The sequence below is a fragment of the Puntigrus tetrazona genome, chromosome 2 (genome assembly GCF_018831695.1).
Source record: "Puntigrus tetrazona isolate hp1 chromosome 2, ASM1883169v1, whole genome shotgun sequence".
NCBI lineage: Eukaryota > Metazoa > Chordata > Actinopteri > Cypriniformes > Cyprinidae > Puntigrus > Puntigrus tetrazona.
This window is the reverse complement of record NC_056700.1, coordinates 23,617,055-23,642,176: the sequence shown is the minus strand read 5'-3', so window position 1 is coordinate 23,642,176 and position 25,122 is coordinate 23,617,055. Positions and strand designations below refer to the sequence as shown.

At 36.8% G+C, this 25,122-nt stretch overlaps 4 protein-coding genes and 1 pseudogene across 23 annotated transcripts in view; 2 read left to right on the top strand and 3 right to left on the bottom strand.

The window, feature by feature from the left end:
* Positions 1-14: 14 nt before the first annotated feature.
* On the top strand, positions 15-4,632 carry LOC122354776 (tripartite motif-containing protein 16-like). The gene is made up of 6 exons (XM_043252979.1): positions 15-608; positions 803-898; positions 2,011-2,244; positions 2,566-2,719; positions 2,827-2,886; positions 3,258-4,632. Exons 1-6 carry the CDS (start codon positions 15-17, stop codon positions 3,791-3,793), a joined length of 1,674 nt encoding a protein of 557 aa, XP_043108914.1. The 3' UTR covers positions 3,794-4,632.
* Positions 4,633-4,746: 114 nt separating this feature from the next.
* On the bottom strand, positions 4,747-7,955 carry LOC122354999 (E3 ubiquitin/ISG15 ligase TRIM25-like). The gene is made up of 5 exons (XM_043253002.1): positions 7,879-7,955; positions 6,273-6,922; positions 6,036-6,131; positions 5,731-5,964; positions 4,747-5,517 (listed from the first exon to the last, which is right to left on the bottom strand). The coding sequence occupies exons 2-5, from the start codon at positions 6,846-6,848 to the stop codon at positions 5,380-5,382; spliced, it is 1,044 nt and encodes a 347-aa protein (XP_043108937.1). The 5' UTR covers positions 6,849-6,922; positions 7,879-7,955; the 3' UTR covers positions 4,747-5,379.
* A 22-nt stretch (positions 7,956-7,977) lies between these two features.
* LOC122355015 lies at positions 7,978-11,666 on the top strand (annotated as a pseudogene).
* Positions 11,667-11,803: 137 nt separating this feature from the next.
* Positions 11,804-17,170, bottom strand: LOC122354760 (tripartite motif-containing protein 16-like). The gene is made up of 6 exons (XM_043252978.1): positions 14,505-17,170; positions 14,332-14,427; positions 13,964-14,197; positions 13,673-13,826; positions 13,505-13,564; positions 11,804-13,314 (listed from the first exon to the last, which is right to left on the bottom strand). Exons 1-6 carry the CDS (start codon positions 15,117-15,119, stop codon positions 12,773-12,775), a joined length of 1,701 nt encoding a protein of 566 aa, XP_043108913.1. The 5' UTR covers positions 15,120-17,170; the 3' UTR covers positions 11,804-12,772.
* A 140-nt stretch (positions 17,171-17,310) lies between these two features.
* Positions 17,311-25,122, bottom strand: part of mbnl1 (muscleblind-like splicing regulator 1) — a 61,103-nt gene continuing 53,291 nt past the window's right edge. For 8 of the 20 annotated variants that reach the window (XM_043252984.1, XM_043252987.1, XM_043252985.1 and 5 more), the window contains 5 exons: positions 24,632-24,667; positions 23,110-23,201; positions 22,545-22,595; positions 21,495-21,566; positions 17,311-20,620 (listed from right to left, as the gene is read on the bottom strand). In XM_043252984.1, coding sequence (XP_043108919.1) covers positions 21,510-21,566; positions 22,545-22,595; positions 23,110-23,201; positions 24,632-24,667 — 236 coding nt within the window. In that variant the 3' untranslated portion in view covers positions 17,311-20,620; positions 21,495-21,509. The remainder of the gene's footprint in view (positions 20,621-21,494; positions 21,567-22,544; positions 22,596-23,109; positions 23,202-24,631; positions 24,668-25,122) is intronic. The other 12 variants (XM_043252988.1, XM_043252994.1, XM_043252992.1 and 9 more) reach the window with 8 other exon arrangements.

Genomic DNA, 25,122 nt, shown 5'->3' with positions numbered 1-25,122 from the left:
GTGCTTGCAGTAAGATGGAAGGAGCCAGCATTTTTTGGACTCAAGATCAGTTCAGCTGTCCGATCTGTCTGGATTTACTGAAGGATCCAGTGACCATCCCCTGTGGACACAGCTACTGCATGAACTGTATCAGAGACTGCTGGAATCAAGATGATCAGAAGAGAGTTTACAGCTGCCCTCAGTGCAGACGGACCTTCACTCCAAGACCTGCTTTAAATACAAATTTGGTGTTAGCTGAAATGGTGGAGAAAGTGAAGAAGACAAAAATCCAAACATCTTTGGAAAAAATCTGCAGTTACGCTGGACCTGAAGATGTTGAGTGTGATGTTTGTACTGGAAGGAAACGTAAAGCTGTCAAGTCATGTCTGCTGTGTCTAGAGTCTTACTGTCAAACTCACTTTGAGCGCCATGAGGAATTTCACTCGGGTAGACGACACAAGATAACTGGTGCCACTGGACGACTGCTGGAGATGATCTGCTCTAAACATGACAAACAACTAGAAATCTATTGTCGTACTGATCAGCAATGTATTTGTTATCTGTGTGCAATGGATGAACATAAAAACCATGACACTGTATCATCTGTATCAGAGAGGATAGAGAAACAGGTAAGAAAAAAAAAAAAAAAAAACCATAAAGTTATCTTATAAAGAGTTGGAATAAATTTTCTGCAAGTGCCACAATAATGATACAAATTAAAGCTATATGTAACAATGTTTTATTTAGGATGGAACAATTTATATTTAGAAATTATGTGGTGGCTTTGGCTTTTTATATTTATCGACCCTCCTTTAATCAACAGAAACAGTTAGAAGACACACAGAGAACATTGCATCATAGAATTCAGGAGAGAGAGAAAGAGCTTCATGAGCTAAAAGAAGCTGTGAAGACACACAAGGTGAGTTTTTAGATGGGGATATACAAATGCTGGATAAAAGAAAAGAGGTTTCAGACGTAGTGCCACCTACCAAATTAAGAATGTTGTTTTAGTCAAGGCTTGAACTCAAACAAAGTGGGGCCGATCTAATGTAGAGAGGGAGCTTGTTCCATAGTGGGCTGGGCTGGAGTGATAAGAAGGAGCTAAATCATTTAATGACATATATACCAGTAATAAAGAATTCTAAAACTAAAATTTTAAAACGAATCGTAAGCCAGTGAAGTGATCTCAGAAGAAGGATAGCGTGGTCAATTTTTTTCTTTTTTTTATTCAGGTATCTCACCACAGCATTTTGAATGACTTGTAAGCAGGCTGTTTGTGACTTAAATATGCCAAAATAGAGGGAATTACAATAATATGGGCGAGAGGTAAACAACAGCATGGATAGCAGTCTCCAAGGTGTGCTTTGGAAGAAAGAATTTGATTTTAGATAGAGAAAAGAGAAAGAAAAAACCGAACCCAATGACCACACTAATCTGCTTCTTGAATTTGAGGCAACTATCTAACAACGACTGATTTAAGGATCCATTGACTTTTGTTTTGTCTGAGTTTTGAAAGAGAAAATTCTTGGCAAGCTAAGTTTTCACATCCTCAAGACAATCTGTTAGGTTGTGTAGAGCACTCTTGTTATTCCTAGATAAATTCCTAGATAAATTAGCATGTTGTAGGCATAGCAATGAAATGGAACATTGTGGTTCCTACAAATGGAACTTTAAAGGCAGAAAAAGAGAACAGGAGCTAAAACAGAGGCACACCACAGGATAGATTGTGATGAGAAGAAGAGATCCTTCCTATGTTTACAGAGAGACATTTATTGGTTAGAAACAAACCTTAAACCAACTTAAACCAGCCACCAATGTAACACTCCAGCCGAGAGATGGTCGCATGGTCGACTGTGTCAAAAGCAGAGGACAGGTCAAACATTACTAAAATGACAAGATCTCCCGAGTCAGTTGCTATATAGATATCATTAATATCTCTTGCAAGAGCGCGCACAAGAGTACTCCTGCTCAAACCAACTGTGGCTAACAGGCTGATCCAAGTGAATGTACTGATTCTCTGTATTTTAACAGCTCTCCGCTCATGCAGCAGTGAAGGACAGCGAGAGGATCTTCACTGAACTCATCCGCTCCATTGAGAGAAGACGCTCTGAGGTGATACAGATGATCAGAGATCAGGAAAAGGCTGAAGTGAATCGAGCTGAAGGACTCTTGAAACAAATGAAGCAGGAGATCGATGATCTGAAAAGGAGAGATGCAGAGCTGAAGCAGCTTTTACATTCAGACGATCACATCCATTTCCTACAGGTAACAGAGATCAGATCAACAGACTGTCATTACAAGTCTTTTATCATTAAAGTGAGTTAAATGGACTTTCCTAATTTTAACCTTACTTAAACAATCCAAAAGTTGGTAACTGCTTTGCAGACAGAAAGATCTGTTTGCTTTTTCTTCATTTCATGCCAAATACTTGGAAATTAGAATTTTTTTTTGCTATTTTTCACTTAATTTGGCAAATTTGTTCTTACTATGAATGAAAGTGCCTCCCACAGGAAGTTCCGGTCCTGCTGTAGGTTAGTGGGTAAATGAGCTTAGAAGTTTTTGTCTTTTTCTGTATATTTGCTCCAGAGTTTTCAGTCTCTATCTGCCCCAATTGAAACTGGAAAGAGTGTCAGTGCCGGGTCTCTGCTGTCTTATGATGACGTGGGAAAGGCTGTCTCTGACCTCAAAGAAAAACTGGAGGACTTCTGCAAAGAAGAGAATGAAAAAATATTTGACAGAGGTAAAGTGTTCTTTGATAAATAAGCAATAATGTAAGAAGAAACTTAGTGTAATGAACATGGATGTACATTTTTTGTAATAATCATTTTTATTTTGTTTATTTCTTAGTCACATACATCAACATTATTCCCATCATTGAGCCCAAGACAAGGGAGGAGTTCCTACAATGTAAGACAAATAAAAAGCACATACACACACTCCATTGGCGTAATGCTTTTTATATTGCATAAACCGTATGTGCTATTGCCCTACACCATCTCTACACCCCATACCTCTTACTTTGAGCATTTTAGATAAAAAACACCATTTAGTATGTTTTTAATTCTTTTGAATTACAGAAACGTGTCATAAGCTATCTTAAAATTGTAATACCTCCATAAACCACAAACACCAGTACACACACACACATATACACTCACACACACAGTTACATATATTATATTGACAGATTTATAAATGAGCCCCTGCTCCCGAATAAACAAATGTAAGCTCTGAAAAGTTCTGCTTATAATTAGAACATTTTGTTTTCTCTCTATCAGATTTCCGTAGGCTCACTATGAATGCCAACACAGTAAACAAATCTATTCAACTGTCTGAGGATAACAGGGTGGCAACTTACAGCAAAGAAACCCAGTCATACCCTGATCATCCAGACAGATTTGATAAATTGTATGAGGTGCTGTGTAGAGAAAGCTTGAGTGGACGATGTTACTGGGAGGTTAAATGGAGTGGTACCGAAAGCTTGGGTATATCAGTGGCATATAAGAGCATCAAGAGACAAGGAGAGAGATGTGAGTGTGGATTTGGATTGAACGATCATTCTTGGAGATTGTCCTGCACTCCAACCAGTTGCCAATTCTGGCACAATAACACACATACTAAACTCAATGAATTTGCCAGGTCCTGTAGAATAGGAGTGTATGTGGATCACAGAGCAGGGATTCTGTCTTTCTACAGCGTCTCGGACAAAATGACCCTCATCCACAGAGTCCAGACCACATTCACTCAGCCGCTCTATCCGGGGTTTTTGTTAAAACGCGGCTTGTCAGTGACATTTCATAATTTGACAAAATAGATGATACAAATAATATCACCATGTGGAGCTGAGGTTTGGTTCTGTGCATCAGTTGTTGATTGGATTTTGAGATGTGGGTGGAGTACTCAATTAACGGAGGCAGATGAATGCATGCTTGCAGGGGCAGGGTTTAAGTGAACTAAATAACTGGAAGTTCAGCATATGTTAGGCAAGTTTGCTGATTCGCAGAAAGATACAGTTATGATATTTTGATAAAAATGTTAAAAAAATAAACATATACTTGTAACATTAATTTCACATGATCACATATAGTGTGTCAAATATATTATATTCTTAAACAAAAGTGCATATATATATATATATATATATATATATATATATATATATATATATATATATATATATATATATATATATAAAATAATATTTACAGTAAACTGATTAGTTCAGCTTGTTTGCTCATATACATTTACAATATCTACATTGTATAGATCTGCTGCTTACATCTTTACTTTTATTGTGAAATATAAATAAATGTGGTTATCTTTTTATTCACAGCAAAAATCAACTTGAATATGTTAGTTGTCATTTACACTACTTAAGTAATGTCAAAGTAAATGACAACTAAAATATTTTAGTTGAGTCAAAAAAAGGCAGCGGGCCACACGTTAATTCAAGTTGAAACTACTTTTGTTTTTTTGCAGTGTTGTCAACAGTTATTTCAGCATGATTTAACAGATAGTTCACAGTGAATCCAGGAAAAAAATTATCCTGGCAATAAAATTTGCATGCGTGGATGGAAAGGCAAATATTGTGCAGAGAGTAAGTGCTTTTTTGTTTGTTGTACAATTATATTCAAAATAAACGTCTGAAATTATTTTTCATGGTTACGAGTTTTCATTTATAATGGGCTGCTATATTTCTTTTACTATTATGGTGTCCTCTTAACAATACACATGTTAGCAATTGTGTTTATGCAATTATAATGCATCTTCTTTTTCATATATTTTATTGCATTTTAATAATACACACAGTACATTTACATTTCCGCGAAACGGAGAACAAAAAATAAAATAAAAAGCTTTTCAGTATTTTACATTAATTTACAATTTCACCTCTTGAAAAATCTGTCGGAACATATAGCAACGAGTAGCAAAAATAGATCACTGATCTATTACAGAAAACGGTATGAAACAGTTTAATAAAAATGTATTTAAAAAATTGACACTAGTGAGACAGAATTACTAAATAACAAAAAATTTTAAATATGAGATATTCCCATTGTCTGCCACTGGTTGGAGTTAAAAACATCACCTTTAAAAATGTATAAATGTGTCTAGCGTTTGTTTTATTTGAATTATTATTTGTAACACTTACAATGTAAGAAGTGCTCTCTTTGGGGTTCAGTGATGGATTTCAATATTCACTATACACAAACATACAGATATCTAATAAAGATATCAATAATATTAAACTATTACCATTATAATATTACTACTAATCAATACCAATAATGTATTAAGAACAAGTATAATGTTTTTACTACTCGCATCCAAACAATATTTATATATTAACTTATTTTACAAGATGAGTCTATACTTTACCTCCACCACCATTTATATTTTCTATATACCCTCTCTGCAGAAATTCAAAAATTTTGTTCTTATTATAGAGACAGAGCTTCTCACATCATCATACGAGAGCAGAGAACCGACACCGGTGCTGTCTGAAGATGCAGGAGGAACAGACAGAAAGGGAAAACTCTGAAAAGACAACATTAATTGGAATTAATACATTCCAAGAAAGTTAAGATCACATAGATGAAAGTGCTACAGTCATTATAATACAATCTCGACAGCATTTGCACTGATCAGAACAACTGGCCATTATACAGTAAGCCTCAAGGGAATCTCAAATCGAATGCCAGTTAAAGAATCTGCAGTACGAGCTCTATAAAACTGTAAATCTTCACAAACCTGTAGGAAACGGATGTGGTTTTCTGTGCGTACAAGCTGCTCCAGCTCGGCATCTCTCTTCTTCAGATCATCGATCTCCTGCTTCAGTTGCTCTAAGAGTCCTTCAGCTCGACTCACTTCAGTCTTTTCTCGATCTCTGATCATCTGTGTCATCTCAGAGCGTCTTCTCTTCACGCAGTGGATGAGTTCAGTGAAGATCCTCTCGCTGTCCTCCACGGCTGCCTGTGCAGAACGCTTTTAAAACACAAAAAACCCCATTACAGTCAATCCGTTCAGTCGGACAGTTATTTTTTTCTTATACTCACCTTGTGTGTCTGCACAGACTCTCTCAACTTCTGAAGCTCTGTTTGCCTCTCTTGAAGTTTATTCTGTATAATTATCACTGTCTCTTCAACTTGTTTCTGATGAACAAATAGTTGTAAATATTAGGTTTTTTTTTTGGTTATCTTTTTGTGTGGTATATCATTAACTAGCCTACCCAACAGCTTGATACAATAACTGCAAAAACCAACAGCCTATTAATATGGTTTTTCAGTCCATACCTGTTTCTCTGTCCTCTGTGCTTCAGCTGAAACATTTTCGTGTTCTTTGTGTTCCTTCATCACACACATCAAACAAATACACTTCTGGTCAGAATGACAAAAGACCTCCAGTAGTCTGTTATGTTCGGGGCAGATGATCTCCTGGATTCGTCCAGTGGCATTGGTCACTTTGTGTCGTTTCCTCGTATGAGATTCCTCATGACACTCAAAGTGAGTTTGACAGTATGATTCTAGACACATCAGACAAGACTTTACAGCTTTACGTTTCCTTCTAGTACAAACATCACACTCAACATCTCCAGGTCCAGCATAACTGAAACCAGATCTTGTCTTCCTCAGGCTTTCCACCATTTCATCCAAAATCACATTCTTGTTTAAAGCAGGTCTTGGACTGAAGGTCTGTCTGCACTGAGGGCAGCTGTAAACTCCCTTCTGATCTTCTTGATTCCAGCACTCTGTGATACAGTTCATGCAGTAGCTGTGTCCACAGGGGATGGTCACTGGATCCTTCAGTAGATCCAGACAGATCAGACAGCTGAACTGATCCTCAGCCACTAAAATACTGGTTTCTTTCATGTTCTTTCACGTACATACGATACAGACAACTCCTTAACAACACATAGCCTTGTGGTTTCTCTCAATAGCGTTTCCTGTTTTGAAACGTGCACAAAAAAAGGGTTTGTCAAACGAAGAACATATATGGAAGAACTGCTTCTAAAAACTTTTTTTGTTTATTTTAATAAGATACGTTATTAAGAAGTCAAAACGTTCATTACTGAATAGATTCAACGGAGCTTGACACAAGCCTGACTAAAATTATTCACATTCCATATTTTCACTTCCTACACACAAAATTATATACCTACATACATAATTATACAAGTTATACAAGTTCAGTTGTACAATAATTATACAAGTTATACCAATTGTACAAGTCCTCATACTGGGTGCCAGTTTTTAATTTAGAAAAAGAATGTAAAATCATGCATTAAAACCACAAATTATTTTGATGCATTTAATGAAAAAAAAAAAAAGTAGTTTAAATACAAGGCGTTATTGTGTGGTGATTTAGGCTATTTTAACTACAATAGCATAATCAATAAGTTTATATTTTATTCTTTGGTTTATTCTTCTATGATTCTTCTATATATATATCAAAATAAATCAATAATAATAATAATAATAATAATAAAAAAGAAACAAAAATTGAGTTTAAAAAAAATAAAGCAAAAATAAAGAGGGGAACTAGACTGAAGAAAAATTACAGGAAAAAGGGACATTCTTAAACTGGCATGGAATTAAATACAATGCTACTGATGAGGAAAGATAAATATAACAAAGATAGATATATGCCCATAAAAACAGACAAGCAAGAAATGCATGAATCAAAAACAAAGAATGCATGCAACAATCCGGCAAAAGGGAAAGGAGCAGAACACAAGGATCAGATGAACACACAAGAGGAACACATGGAGAGTGCAAACACAAAGTCGCAATGTTTCAGATATGCTAAGTGAAATGGCAGAAGCCAGTATTTTAGTGGTTCAGGTCAGTTCAATTGTAGATAAGCCTAACTGATAATCTTTCCTCACAAAAAGTCTCTTACCGCTCCATCATTCTGCCTTGGCTTCAGCCTGAGACTGACAACTAGTAGATGTTCTTTACTGACAGTAAAACACAGGCAAATTTGAGTAGTCGCACCATCCCCTGTGGACACAGCTACTGCATGAACTGTATCACAGACTGCTGGAATCAAGAAGATCAGAAGGGAGTCTACAGCTGCCCTCAGTGCAGACAGACCTTCAGTCCAAGACCTGCTTTGAACATAAATGTGATGTTGGCTGAAATGGTGGAGAAACTGAAGAAGAAAAAAGAACAGTCTCTCAGTTACGCTGAACCTGGAGATGTGGAGTGTGATGTTTGTGACGGAAGGAAACGTAAAGCTATTAAGTCCTGTCTTGTGTGCCTGGAAACTTACTGTCAAACTCACTTTGATTGCCATGAGGAATGCCATCCAAGTAAGCGGCATAAACTGGCCGATGCTGGACGACTACAGGAGATGATCTGCTCTAAACACGACCGACTGCTGGAGGCTTTTTGTCAAACTGACCAGCGATGTGTTTGTTTGACGTGTGTGATGGAGGAGCACAAAAATCACGATACTGTTTCAGCTGAAGCAGTACAGGTATGCTCAAGTAAACTACGTTGATTGCAGTTAGGCAGTCTGTATTTGAAAATATCAAACTAATGATAACCAATGATCTTTCCGCATTGACGATCATTGATGATTTTTAATGTTTACACGCCTCAGAATCAGGTTGGAGAGATGCGAGAAAAATGTCAGCAGAGTATCCAAGAGAGAGAGAAGAAGTTTCAAGAGCTCAGAGAGGCTATTACGACTCACAAGGTGAGACTCAGACCTGGTTGGTGTTGAACCACATTTTACAGTTCCTCTGAAACCCGTTGTGTTTTAACAGCGCTCTGCAAAGGCTGCGGTGAAGGACAGTGAGAGGATCTTCAATGAACTGATCTGTTCCGTTAAAAGAAGCAGCTCTGAGGTGATAAAGATGATCAGAAATCAGAAAAAGGCTGAAGTGAATCGAGGCGAAGGATTCTTGAAGCAACTAGAGCAAGAGATCTATGGTCTGAGGAAGAGAGATGCAGAGCTGGAGCAGCTTCTACACACAGATGATTACATCTTTTTCTTAGAGGTAGCAGGACTGTTGTCCTAAGCATTGTTTTTTGCCTAGAGAATTATTTTCAAATTTTACTGTAAGTGAATTATAACAAAACCATTATATGAGATGCTAACATAGCAGTCCATCTATTAGATCCATTTGACCATATCTTTCAAAATATACCAGTTTTGTTATATATATATATATACAGGTGTTCCGGAGTTGCTGTCAGCTCTGTCCTCCCTTATGATGATGTGAGAAAATCTGTCTCTCACTTGAAAGTAATGCTGGAGGAGTTCTGTAAGGAGAAAACAGTGCGGTTATTTGGTAAAGGTACAGTGACAGGAGAATATATATATTTTGTTTAGTGTTTAAGAAACCGGAGTAGTAAAAAGAATACAATACTTGTTTCATGTAAGTATTAAAATTATTAATTATACCTATTCTAATTAGAAATACGAATTACAGGTGTTTAGCAACATTAACTACATGTGTTTATTTTTGTAGTAACATACACTGAAATTATTTCCAACAATGAACCCAGGACAAGGGAGGAATTCCTACAGTGTAAGTAACATTGAAAAACACACACACACATACACACACACACACACACACACACACACACACACACACACACACACACAACAAAACACAGACTGGTTTCATAGTTTTATGAGAACATTCCATAAGCACAGTGGACTTTATACTGTTCTCCTTCCGCTTTCCTAAACCTACCCAACACGCAAAACGTTTTGTATTGGAACATTTTCTTTTTGATTCTATGTGCAGTACAATTATTAGACGATTTATTACACATTACATACTTTCTTCTTCTCTGCAGCTCTATATAATAAAATTTTCATTTTCATCAGATTACCTTCAGTTAACTCTGGATCCAAACACTTCATATATATGGCTTCTTCTCTCTGAGGGCAAAAGAGTGGCTACATACACTCAAACAGAGCAGCCGTATCCTGATCATCCAGACAGATTTGATGTTTGGTCTCAGGTGTTGTGTAGAGAGAGTGTGTGTGGACGCAGTTACTGGGAGGTGAAGTGGAGCGGGAGGGTTGGTGTGGGAATATCAGTGTCGTATAAGAGCATCCGCAGGAAGGGAGAAACTAAAGATTGTTTATTTGGATATAAAAACGGGTCCTGGAAATTTCAGTGCTCTCAATGTAGTCACTTATTTTTGCACAATAGCATAAAGACTAATCTCCCTGTAGTCTCCAGCTCCTCTAGAATAGGAGTGTATGTGGATCACAGAGCAGGGATTCTGTCTTTCTACAGCGTCTCGGACACAATGACCCTCATCCACAGAGTCCAGACCACTTTCACTCAGCCGCTCTATCCGGGGTTTAGTATATATTCGGGATCAAAAGTGAAACTGTCATCTCCATAGATTTTATGAATAATTGTGACATATTACAAGTTTATAAGTATCTAGTGGGATGCTTGGTAGATATATTGTTGTAATGTAAGCTGTAAATACATTTGTATTGTTTTAATGAAGATAAACAAATGAAAATAATATTAATAATAATGTTTATTTTTTACATAGCCTAATCATAGTCCAGACCACATTCATTCAGCCACTCTGTCTTCTGTTTGGAGTTTATGGATCAACTGTGAAAGTATAATTTAAGGGAGTAGACTGAGATTTCTCAAATGTTCCCTCGGTTCACTCAGTTCAACACATGACTATGGGATATCGCACTCTTGCGCAATCTGCTGAAGACACCTCTATTCACGCCTGAAAGGCCAATGACGCATGACGACGCGGATGGGGCTACCTGTCCACAGCACATAAATGCGGTCGCATGCGTCATTCCCCTTTGTTCTTCAGCTTTTCACCATGCTGCGAGAACACCATCACTCCATGTTTTCACAGGAAAACCCCCCCACAATGGTGATCCTTGTGGGAACTGTATTATAGACGTAAGGTTTGTCGGCTCACATTCAGCACCGCTAACGAGGTGAGATGTCTAAGCAGGGAGAGTCTCGCCCCTGCCCTATGGCATGAGGGCATGCTCTATCCAGAAGAATGCTCACGAGCACTGGATTGTCCACACTGATGAGTCGGTCTCATGGACACGGGCAAAGAGTTCTCAGGTGATACATCTCATGCAGGGCAGGTGCCACTTTCCTCCTCACCCTGCGAGGTGTTGGGGGTGATGGAGCGGGTGAAGACCTTGGTTGCTGAATCTGCCAAACCTTTATCATTGTAACCTTAACCATTGTAACTAGGTGCTATGAAGAATACATTGGGTTCCTCAGACATTAAAATTTTTACTTAAGTGGAACACCTCAGAAAGTTTCTTGTGTTATGTTTGTAACTTTAGTAAAAAACAAATTTAAAAAAGCATACTTGCTTACTTGCTTTCTTAAAATGTTTTATTACCTGCTGTAAATAACTTACAGCTCCTCTTGTAGGAGATATATTCTATGGCAATATATAGTGTATATAGTATATAGTGTGAGTATAGTTGCATGTTGTTCAATCTCAGTGTCATAGAATTTATCTTGTTTTTAGTTTAATTTTTGTATTTGTTAGATCTGGTTTTCCTTTGTATTTGTGGTGGTTCATGGTGTTCACCATTTGCTTGGTATGTAAGTTGTAGTCTTTTCAGTATTCAGTTGTCCGTTCTTGTTAGTGCATTAGTTTAACTATTGTGTCTTCTGATTATGTCATTAAAGACTTTTTACTTAAATATTTTTTTGTCATTGTCTGTTTTTTTTTTTAACTATGTGTATTCAGTTAAAGGCATTTATTGTTATGCAAATAACAGTTCTCCTCAGGGGGCAGTTCTCCTCTGACCAAACAAAACGAATTAATTTATAACTTAAAGTAATTATTATATTTGTGTTTTGTTTAGCATTTGAAGTTTTTAATTTATATTTAGTCAGTTGCTATAATTGTAATGTATAGTTAGTATACTTACCGTATATAGATTAATGACCTGTAGTTTTTAATTGAAGGTTTTTATAACACAGTTTAGTTGATTACTGTCAATTAATCGACCCTATTTTGTTCAACTGAACATTACTACATTTAACAATAAAAAAATTTGTGTGTGTGTGTGTGTGTTTAATAAACTTTAATTAAATTTCTTATGCTTAAACAAGCAGTTGTAGTTGTGTTTATCATTATACACAAGAAAAAGATTATGACAGTATACTTATGTTGAAATATTTAGAACTTATCAAAAGTGCCCACAGTCTAAGAAAAGGCACATTCTTCTGCATGAAAATATTATAGACATTGCCCAACATAACCAAACACAACGATATCTTCCTGAGAGGTCTGAAAAGGGTCCTGGTCTGAATAATGTCTGAAAACTAAGTGTGTTCAGGTGCACTGTTCATGGAGCGTTGCTATTTTGAGTCTAAAACCACTGCACCTTTGACCAACTAAAACCACTGCTTTAATGTTTTGGTGCTAAAAGTTGAACACATTTATAAAATCAATGTCCTTAATATTAAAACAAACAAGAATCTATTTTACTTAAGCATTTTGTAAAATACTGTCAAGGTCTGATGCAAGTAGTAGTTTATTTTAGAGCAAATTTCATAAGACATCCAAGTTAAATGCAAATGCTTAAAAATTAAGAGTTCAGAGACTACCAGAACTCTTCAGAGAAGTATCTTTGTGAAGACTAGCAGCAAGTTAACCAGGACACCCATACCTATACAATTTATCAATTAGTTTCCCCCAAAATAATAATACTGTTTGTGCAGTTCCATTCCAGATAATTATAAGATGGGAGAAAAATGTGATAACCATACCCATTTATTTTTATTATGAAGTTTAATATGCCACTATTCATAGAATTTTAAAGATGACAGCTTCACTGTTGATCCTAAATTGATGGCAAACCCCGGATAGAGCGGCTGAGTGAATGTGGTCTGGACTCTGTGGATGAGGGTCATTGTGTCAGAGACGCTGTAGAAAGACAGAATGCCTGCTCTGTGATCCACATACACTCCTATTCTAGAGGAGCTGGGGAACACAGGGAGATTAACTGCTTTCTGATCGTGTCTGAATGCATAACTGGAGTCAGAGCATGACAATCTCCAAGAATGATCATTAAATCCGAATGCACAATCATCACCCTCTCCTTTCCTGCCGATGCTTTTATACGACACTGATATTCCCACACCAACCCTCCCGCTCCACTCCACCTCCCAGTAACAGCGTCCACACACACTCTCTCTACACAACACCTGAGAAAAACCATGAAATCTGTCCGGATGATCAGGATACCGCTGGTCAGCCCCAATGAATGTAGCTGCTCTGTTGCCTTCAGAAAGACTGAGATATTTATGTGCAGTGTTCGGATCCAGGGTGAGCTGCTGGGAATCTGATTAGAGCAGAAAAGAAGAAAAAGACTTGGTGATGGCTTTTAAATACTGGCAAGTGAGAAATTAGTTGCAGGTGATAATAAATAAAAACATAGTCTATGTCTATAGTAAATTCCACCACTGAATTATATTTCTTGAGTGTTCATAAATGTCTGTCAGTTTGTGAATGCTTTTTGTTAAAGTACTTACATTGCAGGAAATCATCTAAGGTCTTGAGTTCTGATGATGCAACAATATCTATGTATTTCACTGACGAAAACAAACAGACATATTCTGTTTAATTCACATGTACAAACAATATCAATTCCACTTATTTTACCTTGGCTTGTTTTTGTGGATATTTTACAATAAATATACCTCTGTCAGATATATTGTTTATCTCCTCTTTGAAGATGTCCTCAAATTTCTCTCTTAGCATAGAGACAGATTTACCAACATCATCATAAGAGAGAAGAGAACTGACATTGATGTTTTTTGTGGATTCGGGAACAACAGAAAGAGACTGAAAACTCTACAGAGGGACAAAGAACAAAATGAGTTTAGGCAAATAGATGATTGCTTGTATACATGTTATGCATATCACTGTGCTGAATTATCATGATCTGCAAAAACCTGAGAATATCATTCTATTTCCTTTTTCTCTGTTACCTGTAGAAAATGGATGTGATCATCTGTGTGTGAAAGCCGATTTAGCTCGGTGTCTCTCTTCTTCAGATCATCAATCTCCAGTTCCAGTTGCTTCAAGAGTCCTTCAGCTCGACTCACTTCAGCCTTTTCTTGATCTCTGATCACCTTTGTCACCTCAGAGTAGCTTCTCCTAATAGAGCGGATCAGTTCATTGAAGATCCTCTCACTGTCCTCCACTGCCGCCTGTGCAGAGCGCTGTTAAAACACACAGACAATCAGCTTCACTGGGACTGGAAAGTCACAGCAATGGGCTCTTCAACGACTGAATGACCGAAGTCCTAAAAAACTGTAAGCATTGCTCACCTTTCTTTTAAAAGCAGAAAACTCACCTTATGCGACTTCACAGCCTCTTTCAGCTCCTGAATCTTTTTCTCTCTTTTGTGGATTCTCTTCTGGAGATTTCTTTGAATGCCTAACAGTTGTCTCTGTAACAGATACCAGTAATCAACAACAGCGCTCTGTTATATTTGTATGGAATTTTGAATGTGCTCTCAGTTCATACCTGTTTCTCAGTCCTCTCTGCTTTAGCTGAAACTGTGTCATGATTTGTATGTTCGTTTATCGTACACAGCAAACAAACACATTGTTGGTCAGTACGACAGTAAATCTCCAGCAGTCGGTCATGTTGAGGGCAGATCCTCTCCTCGAGTCGTCCAGTGGCATTTATCAGATTGTGCCTCTTATCTTTAAAGAAACTGTTGTGTTGTTTGAGGTGAATTTGACAGTAAGAGTTCAGGCACAACAAACAGGACTTGACAGCTTTATATTTTCTCCCTGTGCAGACGTTACACTCTACGTCTCCAGGTCCAGCATAACTTGGATCAGGGCAAGCTGTTTGGACTTTGATCTTCTTCAGTTTCTCCACCATTTCAGCCAACATCACATTCTTGTTTAAAGCAGGTCTTGGACTGAAGGTCTGTCGGCACTCAGGGCAGCTGTAGACTCCCTTCTGATCATCTTGATTCCAGAAGTCTGTGATACAGTTCATGCAGTAGCTGTGTCCACAGGGGATGGTCACTGGATCTTTCAGTAGATCCAGACAGATCGGACAGCTGAACTGATCCTGAGCCCATGAAATACTGCCTTCTGCCATTTCTGCAAGTATACACAGGCACATACAGCGGTCTGTCAGTGCTTAGGTTTTTTGTTTCCTGGTTAAGTACTTCCTGGTTATGTGTTTGAGAGACGTGTGCAATAGCTTCAAATAATAATGCCCTCTAGGTGTCAGTCTTCTCAAGAAGAATTACAATTTTATTTCATTTTGCTTTATTTTCAAAGACAACCTCACAGCTTCACAGACATTCTGGCTAAACTGCTTAAAAAAATTATATATCTATAAGTTCTATAATATCTATTTTCATGCTACTAGTACTTATTTTTTAGATGATAGTATATTTTTCATTACTAGTACTTATTCTTTAGCTACTCATGCTTATTGTTTAGCTGCTTATTTATACGATTCTTAGGGCTGATTTTTATTAAGCCCTTTTGTAGTTGCAGAAGTTATTCATTAGATACTAGTGCTTATTCCAATAGTAATTGGTATTTAAGAAAACAATAGAATTAGTACTTTTAGTTTAGTTATTAGTTACTTTTTAGACCATAGATATCCTCAACTCAATAGATACTAATACTTTTTTCATATCTGCTAAGTATGGTAATCCTATGTTAAATGTTAATGAACCAGTAACATATAAGTGGAATGGAAAGAGATGTATGTACCTTTTGTTTCTTCATTAGAACTTAAACCATTGAAGTCTGTCAGTCATATGATAGACGTAAATGGGCACCAAAGTTTTGAATGTAAAAAAACACAGAAGAGTTAGGAGCTTCCTCCGGAAGATTTAAACTGCTCCCTTCAGTTGTGCTCCCTTCAGAGGCGCTTGTTATCCATCCTTCTGTTGTTTTGTCTTCTTTTACTCTAATTTTCCTTACTTTTATAAATGTTTTTTCTTTTTTTGAATGTTATCCAACGTGTTGACTCCTCCTTTGTCGTGGCCTACGAGCCAGCCGTTACACTACGTGCATGAACACATAAAAAAATGAGACACTTTAGGTCTCGTATATTTAGACAATAAGAAAGAAACTGACTAATATTAACGTAGATGCTGTTCTTCTTTCGATATAACAAGTACATGTTATGGGGTGTATTCTCGGTTTCAGTTGATCTAATTACTGCAGCCAAACAATCCTTTAACAGATTTGAATAATAGAAGTGTATTAGTGTGTTGTGTGTAAGCCAGGTTAAAGAGATGGGTCTTTAATCTGGATTTAAACTGACAGAGTGTGTCTGCCTCTCGAACAGTGTTAGGGAGAGTTTGGGTGCTAAATAGATGGTGATAAATAGTAATGTATTCATTTATTTATTAAATGCAGAGACTCTGTAATCCAATCAACGATAAACGCTAGTAAATAAGTGTCTCCTACTAAGCAAGCCTGAGGTGCAAGAAATTAAAACCCCATCTGTAACAGAATGAAGGAAAAAAAAACAGGCTCAGTTGGGGCCAATTCTCCTCTGGACTAAAATTCAATAAGAGCTTGCTCAAGTACTGAAGAGCTAAGTCATTTAGGGCTTTATATGTAATTTCAAAATTTCTAAATTTTTTGTCTGAGATACAATGTTTCGAAAAAAACTCAAAATGAGAAAATTACCTTTAAAGTTGTTCAAGCGAAGTTCTTAGCAATGCATATTACCAATAAAAAGTGTTTCATTTAGGCTGTAATGGGTTTCTTTGATTGAGAAACAATTTGAAATAAAGAAATAAAATAGTAATGTCCTTGTTGTTAGGATTATGGTGCCATGTTAACAATAAATGCCATTTTATTTATGCCATTTAAAAATTATTAAATAAATACAACTGAAATTTTCAAAAACAGATAGAGGAGCCTCAGCATATTATATTATATTATATTATATACAATAGTGCAAAGATGACTACGCTTTCTTGCTATATTTCCTCTATATTTTGAAAGCAAGAGGCAAGAGATGTAATATGAAGTAATACGATGTAATATGAAAAACAAGGAAAAATTATATGACACTACATACACACACACACACACACACACACACAAAGCAAATGGAGATCAATTATCAAGACACACCATTGATCAATCAATGCGGACAAGTACAAAGAAAAGGAACTTCGAAATGATAAATGTGAACACACCTAAAAGTCCAATATTCAGAAAATACATTGTGTGACTAAAATCTTTTAAGCAAACCTCATTATACATGAATGTGAACTCTCTTTGAAACCGTCTCTCTCGGCCCTCCTTGCATTTAGGTACAAAACAACAACAACACCTTTTGAGCAAATCCATTTTGTTTTTATTAAGATTTTTTTTTACTCATAACAGTAAGAGTCAATTCTAACAATAATAAATGTGCATAAAACAAGTCTTTTAGAATGCAGCACAATATCTTACAGCAACTATAAGCAAAGGGCAGGTGTAAGATTCAATGGAGGGCGTTAAGCATCCAAGCAAGTGCTTTCAGCAGGCAGGACCACCAATGGTTTCGCCGTCCATAACGGCCCACCAGCTTTTAGGCATTGCGTTTAGTGAAGGAAAGTGATGCTTTGGTTTAATAGCTCTTGTGCAGCAACCTCAAATGAGTAAAACGCTGACCTCAGCGGAGGATTTGACAGTTACATTCATTTTGTTGTTGTTTTTTTTGTGTGTGGTTGGTGTCCTTTTCCTGCTGAAGGCACGTTACCAAGTAACAAAGCAACTCTTCTGTCATCGTGTGTTAAGTGGACGTCTTTTGCTAGCATCTAGAGTGGGTTTGAAGGCCTTCTTAATAATTGTACTGTTCTTACGGTTATATTCAGATGGATTATCGGTGAACGTGCCTTAATTCAGGCTCAGATATCGATCGAGATACTTGATTTACACTATGCTGTGGCAATGACAGTTACGGTACTGTGAGAAATTAACTTATCTACGTACTTATCTATTATGAGAATTTTACTCGGTTAATTTTTTTTCCATGCATTATTTATGTCCATCATAATATGACAAATACTGTGTTTTTGAAGGTGTAGTATCTATTTGTAAACAAAACCAATTCCCCACAGTGAAAATCATGACGAGGCGGAGTGTACTGCCAATTTTTGAGACTCTCGGTACGTGTCGGTACTGTATGCAGGCAACGCGGAGCTTTATTTATATTTTTTTCTGAACGTGATGGCCGGAAATGATAATAAAAGAGCTGTGCCATATTTCTGCAAGCATCATTTGTTAGCTGGACTATTACTCTAATTCTTAAATTATCCTAAGAAAATTTCTCATAGTTATAGAATCTTTTATTATTCAAAATAAGATCTCAATATTATACATGTTCCTTTTCTTTTCTTTATATTGACTATGTACAGAAGTGCAAAAAGTCAACCTTCGTCCCTTAAGTTATGGCTCTCTCTCTCGTTTGCAGCTCGAGGCCCGACCCTGTGACCTCCCTCCTTTATTTTACGTCTTTAAATATTCTGAAATCTCTGGAGACAAGTTGCTGCTCATTTTGGCCTGACATTGAGGGATGTTTTTTTTTTTTTCGTTTCTTGAAATATTACAAGACGATTTTTTTTAAATTCTGAAATGCATACAGTAGAAAATAACTTCTTTTACTCTAGCATGTACAATTGATAATTTAACCAGCTAATTGTAGACGTGGTCTTGATTCGACACAAAATAAAGGGTTAAAATATCAACCTTGCCAAGGCTACAAATAAACTCTCTTTCCGTCGCTCTGTTTTAAGACAAGATAAAACATTTTGTTCAACAAATTCAAAACCAAAATCCTTGAAATTTCAAACATTCTACCATGAAAACTAACATGAAGAATTAAAAGTACAACACTACTAGCTAAACATTATGAAATTAACAAGATGTAAAAGAAAGTGACAGTAAGAAAAACAATATTTCATTCCCTACGTTCTAAAACAGTTCTATGACAATAGTCAAATACAAAAAAAAAAAAATCTTTATATGCAAACAACACAATATATTTCTAACAAAGGCTTTGAAACAGAGTGAACGTTAAGTGTAACATGATTAATATACACATAAAATAAGTGTGAAGAATAAAATCTCATCCGCTGTAATTTCCCATTTGTGATTGAGAGAATGTTTGTGTGGGTTCAAACACTGAAATATAAGGCTTTAGTGAGGAAACGGCAATGGTGTGCATCCTTTCAAGTCTGTGCACCTAAACCAGGCTGAAATCCAGACTCAAGTGAACTCGGGATTCATTTCCTCTTGAGTCTGGTCGTGATGCTAAAACCCTCGCGAGTAACTTGGGTACCTTGATGTGAACGTCTCTTTCCTGGTTGACAAGCAGCCTTGTACGTAAAACGAAGCTATACAAATTATTCGCCTTCTGTGATCGGTATACCCCGTCGAAACACATTTAAATAAAAAGAGGAAAAAAGACTTTGGCACAACTTAATTTGAAAAACAACATCTCATTATATTCTCCGCTCCTCTTTTACGTCATCCAGCGGTGGCGAGATTTTCGAAAAACAACTCAAAAATCAACACAGATGAGAACTGAAGACAAACCCTGACCCAACGCTAACCTCGTCCTTCCGTGTACCTAGTCTCAAACTCACAATCTGTAACGAAATACTCAAGCAGTGCTTTTCCAGCAAGAATTTTAGAGTCCTCACACCGTTACGGCGAAGACTGGAACGCGGTCGCTCGTTTCCACGCGAGACTGACGAATCTACGCTACCTTGACGTTCTTCTTACGTGACTCTCGATTACCTTCCAACGCCACATTCTCTCGATCAAGGCAATATAAAGAAACAGGGCATTAGGAACAAGGCAACCCTGTTCTCATAGGAGTCAAAAAGGCTTCATAGTTCTACAAGGCCTAATGGATGATCGACAAATAAAAATGGCACGTTTCATAAAAAACCCACACACTTGTGAAATTATGTATAAAAACAAGCGCTGTAAAAAACATTAATCTCTGGTAAACATAATAACACTGTTGATATAACACTCTAGATCGGTGTCTGGTATTCAGCCGGTGGTTATGGTACATAAAGCTTGCAAGAATGTGCTTTTGAAAGGTCTCAGGTGATCGGTTTCTACCCAAAACATTCATCCGTCAATCTCGAACTCTGCGCTTACAATCTAGTTGGACTAGAAGCCAGAACTAAAGATAGAGAAAACTACGTACGTTGAATTATTTTGCTGGATGTTTTGTGCCGTATCGACGTTCGATTCGCCATTTAATTCAAGGTGCACCTTTTGTAACTTTGTAAACCTTCGGACAAATTTCGAGGAAAGAAAATCAAGGTGTGAATCACAAAAAAATAAAATAAAATATCTCTTGGTCTACTAACATGCCAAAACGGTGTCATGAAAAGAACTTTTCTTTTACTAATCCAGCTTGAGAGTAAAAATGCCGCCCTGTCTGACATAGCGACGTATTTCACTCAATTTCTACACATCATGTGGGAGGACATTCAGTTTCACGCCAGTAAAACCCTACCATCATGTATGAACAAATTCTAATCTTCATACTATATTCTATCCGGCGGTGATCTTGACGATAAAATTTTGAATTTTTTGTTTCTTTGCCTTTTGTCCAGGGCAACAGCACATTCCTTTGATCTGTGAAAAAGAAAAAGGGCATATTTACAACACTCGAAAATAAGTGAGAGTTCAATCAAATGAATGTCGAAACATTCTCTTCCGCACAATGACAAGTTTATAAAAGCGGCATAAAAGTCACAGTTCATTTGACATCAAATTGTGTTCGAATGCCAAATCAGGAGGCTTAGAAATCCGTGTCTTTACACAGTTTAATGCTGCCCAGAGTTGGCATGAATGCATTTACACAGCATTGTCAATGGCATACTGTTATACTATTGGCTGAGTTGTGCCATAGCAGGAATAAACAAAACCAAACTGCTTTTGACTTCCATAGTTATCTTTTCAGTACTGTGGAAGTCCGTGGCTATCATCAATTGTTTGATGATTACATTCTCCGAAATATCTTCTTTCGTGTTTAATGGAAGAAAGAAACTTGTACAGGTTTGGAACAACTCGAGGGTGACTAAAATGATGGCAGAATGTTAATTTTTAGGTGTAAAAACTTTAACTCAGCTTTTTAACTGTTCTGAAGCCACATAATAGTTTGTGTGATGAACAGACTTAAACTTGTATGTCATTTAAATCATTCTCTTTTTTTTTCAACACAATGAAAGTTACTCTGTCATCTGCAATAAAAATAAAAGTGGTTCTTATGTTTTGTAACCAAACTGTCACAGGTTGTAGCTTGAAAAACTTTTGATAACAGAATTTTCCTTTAAGGCTCTATTGAAAACAACCACAACCACACATGAGTTTGGAATGACATGAGAGAAAATAATGGCCAAAGTTGAGTAACGTTTTATTTTTAATCAAACTATTACATTTAAATTTCTCAGACAGACAGAGCACAGATTCAGCATGTTTCTGGAAAATTTCAACAAAAATCACTTACTGTTGTGGACTGGAACTACATCTGCGTCAAGTACTTGTGACTAGTCAGATGCTCTGCAGATATTATTGGAATCTGAAGATGAACGGAGAAAAAATGCATGAAACAAGACTCATTACGACCTTTATTTTTACAAAAATCATTTCAAAGACTAAAATATTCTCCCTCACCCTCACTCCCTCCCCATGACAGTTAAGAAGAGAATGAGTCAAACACAACACAAATTAAGAAATGCCATTCAGGAAAATGATGAACCATTGCTTATTAGTATAAATCTTTCTCAAGTGAGGCAGGAAGTCAGTGGTGTCCCATGCACATTCCATTTTTCCAACTTGTTGACCTTCACTTTTTATTTCGATAACTGAAGGTATTACAAAACCTGCTTTATAGTCTCTACTAACATCTAATGTTTCAAACCACAGAGAACCCATTTTTTTAAAAAAGGTATAATTTAGAACAGACTATTTTGTCACTGTGACCTGTAACGCTGGTCTGTACTGATTACAAAGACATGTGATAGCATTCATATGAGCAGTTTTAAAGGGTTAGTTCACAAAATTCTGTCATTAATTACTCACCCTCATGTCGTTCTAGACCTGTAAGACCTTCGTTCATCTTCGGAGCACAAATTAAGTCATGTTTGATGAAATCGAACAGCTACGTGATGCTCTCTAGACAGCAACACAACTGAAATGATCCAGGGCCAGAAAAGTAGAAAATATTTTGGTAAAACCCTCAATGTGACATCACTGGCTCAACTTCAGCTCGGTCCATTTCTGATCTATTGCTGCCTATGGAGGGTCATAAAAATATCTTTATTTGCGTTCCTAAGAAGTATGAAGGTCTTGAGGGCTTGGAACGACATGAGGGTGAGTAATTAAAGACAGAATTTTCATTCTGGGGTGAACAAACCCTTTAAGCAGATTTTTTTTACATTGCTTGATCAGCAAAACAACAAAGTGAAGCGGGGGAAAAAAATGAAATAATTTATTCTTCACAGCCGACAAAGATGTACCTGAAGCAAAAGACTAAGAAAAACTACCTCATACATACCAATTGCATGTATTCGTTGGTAGTCAGCTTTGATAGAGAAGAGTCCTCAAAATAAAAAAGGACAAAAAAACCAATATTAAAATGCTATTTATAACCGTCAAATATAACAAGAAATGCTACTGTAACGGTGCTTTAAGAGCAATTTCAGTTTTTTCTTGCGCTTCAATTACATTTTTACACCATTTTCACAGCGCTCAGGCAATTTCAGATAATTTTCTAGTGCATAAAACCTGCACAGAATACACTTCAAACAACTCGGTTTACTTAATGCATAGCTTTGCCTTCATAGCGGAGTCTCTCGTTTTTCGCAACCAATGTATGCAGTGAGAAAATTACAGGTCAAATGCATGTTATCGCTGCAAATCTGTTTGTTTGAAGAACCACAAAAAGTGTACGACTTATCAAAAACCTGTGTAGGCCAACAAGGGGGAGAGATCGCTATAAAGGGCCCCCGGCACTCTGAAACATCCATCAGACAGAAAGAGAGGGTGGGTGCATGTGTGTGTGTGTGTGAGAGAGAGAGAGAGAGAGAGAGAGAGAGAGAAAAGGCCATAAAAGAGCAAACCTGATTGGCTGATGCAGATGCGAAGGGAACACTTGTGGCAGATGTGGTTGCTGCGGACACAGCGGCCGGGGAAGCGCCGTGCATCATGGGAACTTTTCAGAGGGAAAATGGTATAAGCACACATACAGGGAGTGTGGCCAACAGGTGCACAAACATGATGAGTGAGTGGACACAGAGGGGTATGGAAAGAAAAGTGAGCATTGAAGGTGATATCAGCAAACGGCAAACCAAAAGTTGTGGCAAGAGAGATTGTTCTAAAGAAGACATAAGGGCAGGTAAAGTGTCATATGAGCCAACACATCAAGAGCTACAAGGAGAAGGAAACAAAGGCATGGCATCTCATAAACTTTGCATTTAGGTTTCAGCCTCCATGTACTACTTTAACATTTAACCCTTCTCGCGTTTTCTGTTACTTGAACATCATGCTCAACACTGATTATCTGAGCACAAAACAACTGCAGAGAAAAACAGTATCAACTACAAACTGTTCAATTCAGTGTGAGGATTTAAAGGGATAGTTCACCCAAAAATGAAAATTCCAGAATTACAAACCTAAATATTATAAAATATATGTAATTTTTATATATATGTGTGTGTGTGTGTGCGAACACTATAATTTCTATGAGATATTAAAACACTGTCACACGCAAACCCATGTAACAGAATTGTACAATACAATTTTATATTAATAATGATCAAATAATATTTAGGTTTGACAAAAGTACATACGCAGTGTACAGTAATTGTTACACTGAATTATTTACAGTATCATCATATATTATATACCATACAAACCTTTATAGTTAATATTTATATTATTATAATAAATACAAAATATATATATAAATATTAAACATATATTATTACAATTATTATTATAGTTATATTAACGATCATATTATTAAGACAAAAACATATATATTATTTGTTATTATTTTAAAAAGACTCAAATACTATTCTTCATTTCACATTTTTAAACTTGCACAGCAACATTATACACTCAAACTTTATCCTTTTGTTTTTCATGAATGAGAATAAATGACAGAATTTTCCTTTTTAGGTGAAACAGCTCTTTAAAAAGCCACCAAAACCCACAAACGAATGGACACAGAATACTACAATTACAACTTACAGTGAAAGAAACCATATTTGTTTGTATTTAAAGTCAACATGAATTCAAAACGTAATAATAATATACAATAATCGAATTTGCATGACGCACTGGCGCATGTTAACGCGACGATTAGTTTTCGTCCGCTTCCTCCAACTTGGCAACTTTCGTGATTAAAGCCACTTTTCACTTTTTAATCCGGTGCAATTGAATGAATCAATTTATTCTTGAATATTGCGTTTCACCTGGAAGTGTGTCGTTTTACTGAAAAAATGTTGACTTTAACTTCAAATCGCAGATGCTTCGTAAGTGAAGCGCTCACAGAGATGCCTGCTTATCGAGGCCAGTTTTTCGCCCTTGTGGATTTTGAGGGCGTTAGAACAACTAAGAGGAGGAAGTCTAGAAACCTACCCACGCTCGCTGCAGGGGTCATGCACAATATTGAGCCTGCCCATCATGCATTGCAACAGGAAGTGGATTGGAAAGGGAGAAGAATCACAACAGCCCATCACAAGGTTGGTTAGAGTGAAGAAATCATAATTAAAGGAAGACAATAATCATTACAGTGATACAGCATGATGTCCATAAGAGACAGATTAGTTGATAAAACCGTGAACTCAGGAAGGGAGCACATGTATTTGTGAGCTCACAGAAACTTGTGTACGTGTCACCATAGCAGACGTTAGTATGACTGAGGGGCATCCCAGGGTTATTGGCAACTCTATTTTGCAGTGAAAGCCATGAGCTCAACTACAGGTATGTTTCAGAGTAGAAATGTGATACAATGATGAGGTGATACAGAGAAACTGACAGACAGCCCCAGTTCTTATTGTTCAGTTAACGTTGCATGAAGTGCAAGGTTCCCACACCTTTGGACCAAATGTTTTTTTCTATGTCTTTTT

Excerpts from the sequence above, each read along its gene's own strand:
- LOC122354776 (XM_043252979.1), top strand. The coding sequence starts at position 15 with ATGGAAGGAGCCAGCATTTTTTGGACTCAAGATCAGTTCAGCTGTCCG. Across the intron at positions 609-802 it reads CAGAGAGGATAGAGAAACAG|AAACAGTTAGAAGACACACA; the intron begins GTAAGAAAAAAA and ends TTTAATCAACAG. Across the intron at positions 2,887-3,257 it reads AAGGGAGGAGTTCCTACAAT|ATTTCCGTAGGCTCACTATG; the intron begins GTAAGACAAATA and ends TCTCTCTATCAG.
- LOC122354999 (XM_043253002.1), bottom strand. The coding sequence starts at position 6,848 with ATGAAAGAAACCAGTATTTTAGTGGCTGAGGATCAGTTCAGCTGTCTG. Across the intron at positions 6,132-6,272 it reads CACAGAGGACAGAGAAACAG|AAACAAGTTGAAGAGACAGT; the intron begins GTATGGACTGAA and ends TTTGTTCATCAG. Across the intron at positions 5,518-5,730 it reads ACCACATCCGTTTCCTACAG|AGTTTTCCCTTTCTGTCTGT; the intron begins GTTTGTGAAGAT and ends TTGTCTTTTCAG.
- LOC122354760 (XM_043252978.1), bottom strand. The coding sequence starts at position 15,119 with ATGTGCCTGTGTATACTTGCAGAAATGGCAGAAGGCAGTATTTCATGG. Across the intron at positions 14,428-14,504 it reads CAGAGAGGACTGAGAAACAG|AGACAACTGTTAGGCATTCA; the intron begins GTATGAACTGAG and ends TATCTGTTACAG. Across the intron at positions 14,198-14,331 it reads AGGCTGTGAAGTCGCATAAG|CGCTCTGCACAGGCGGCAGT; the intron begins GTGAGTTTTCTG and ends GTGTTTTAACAG.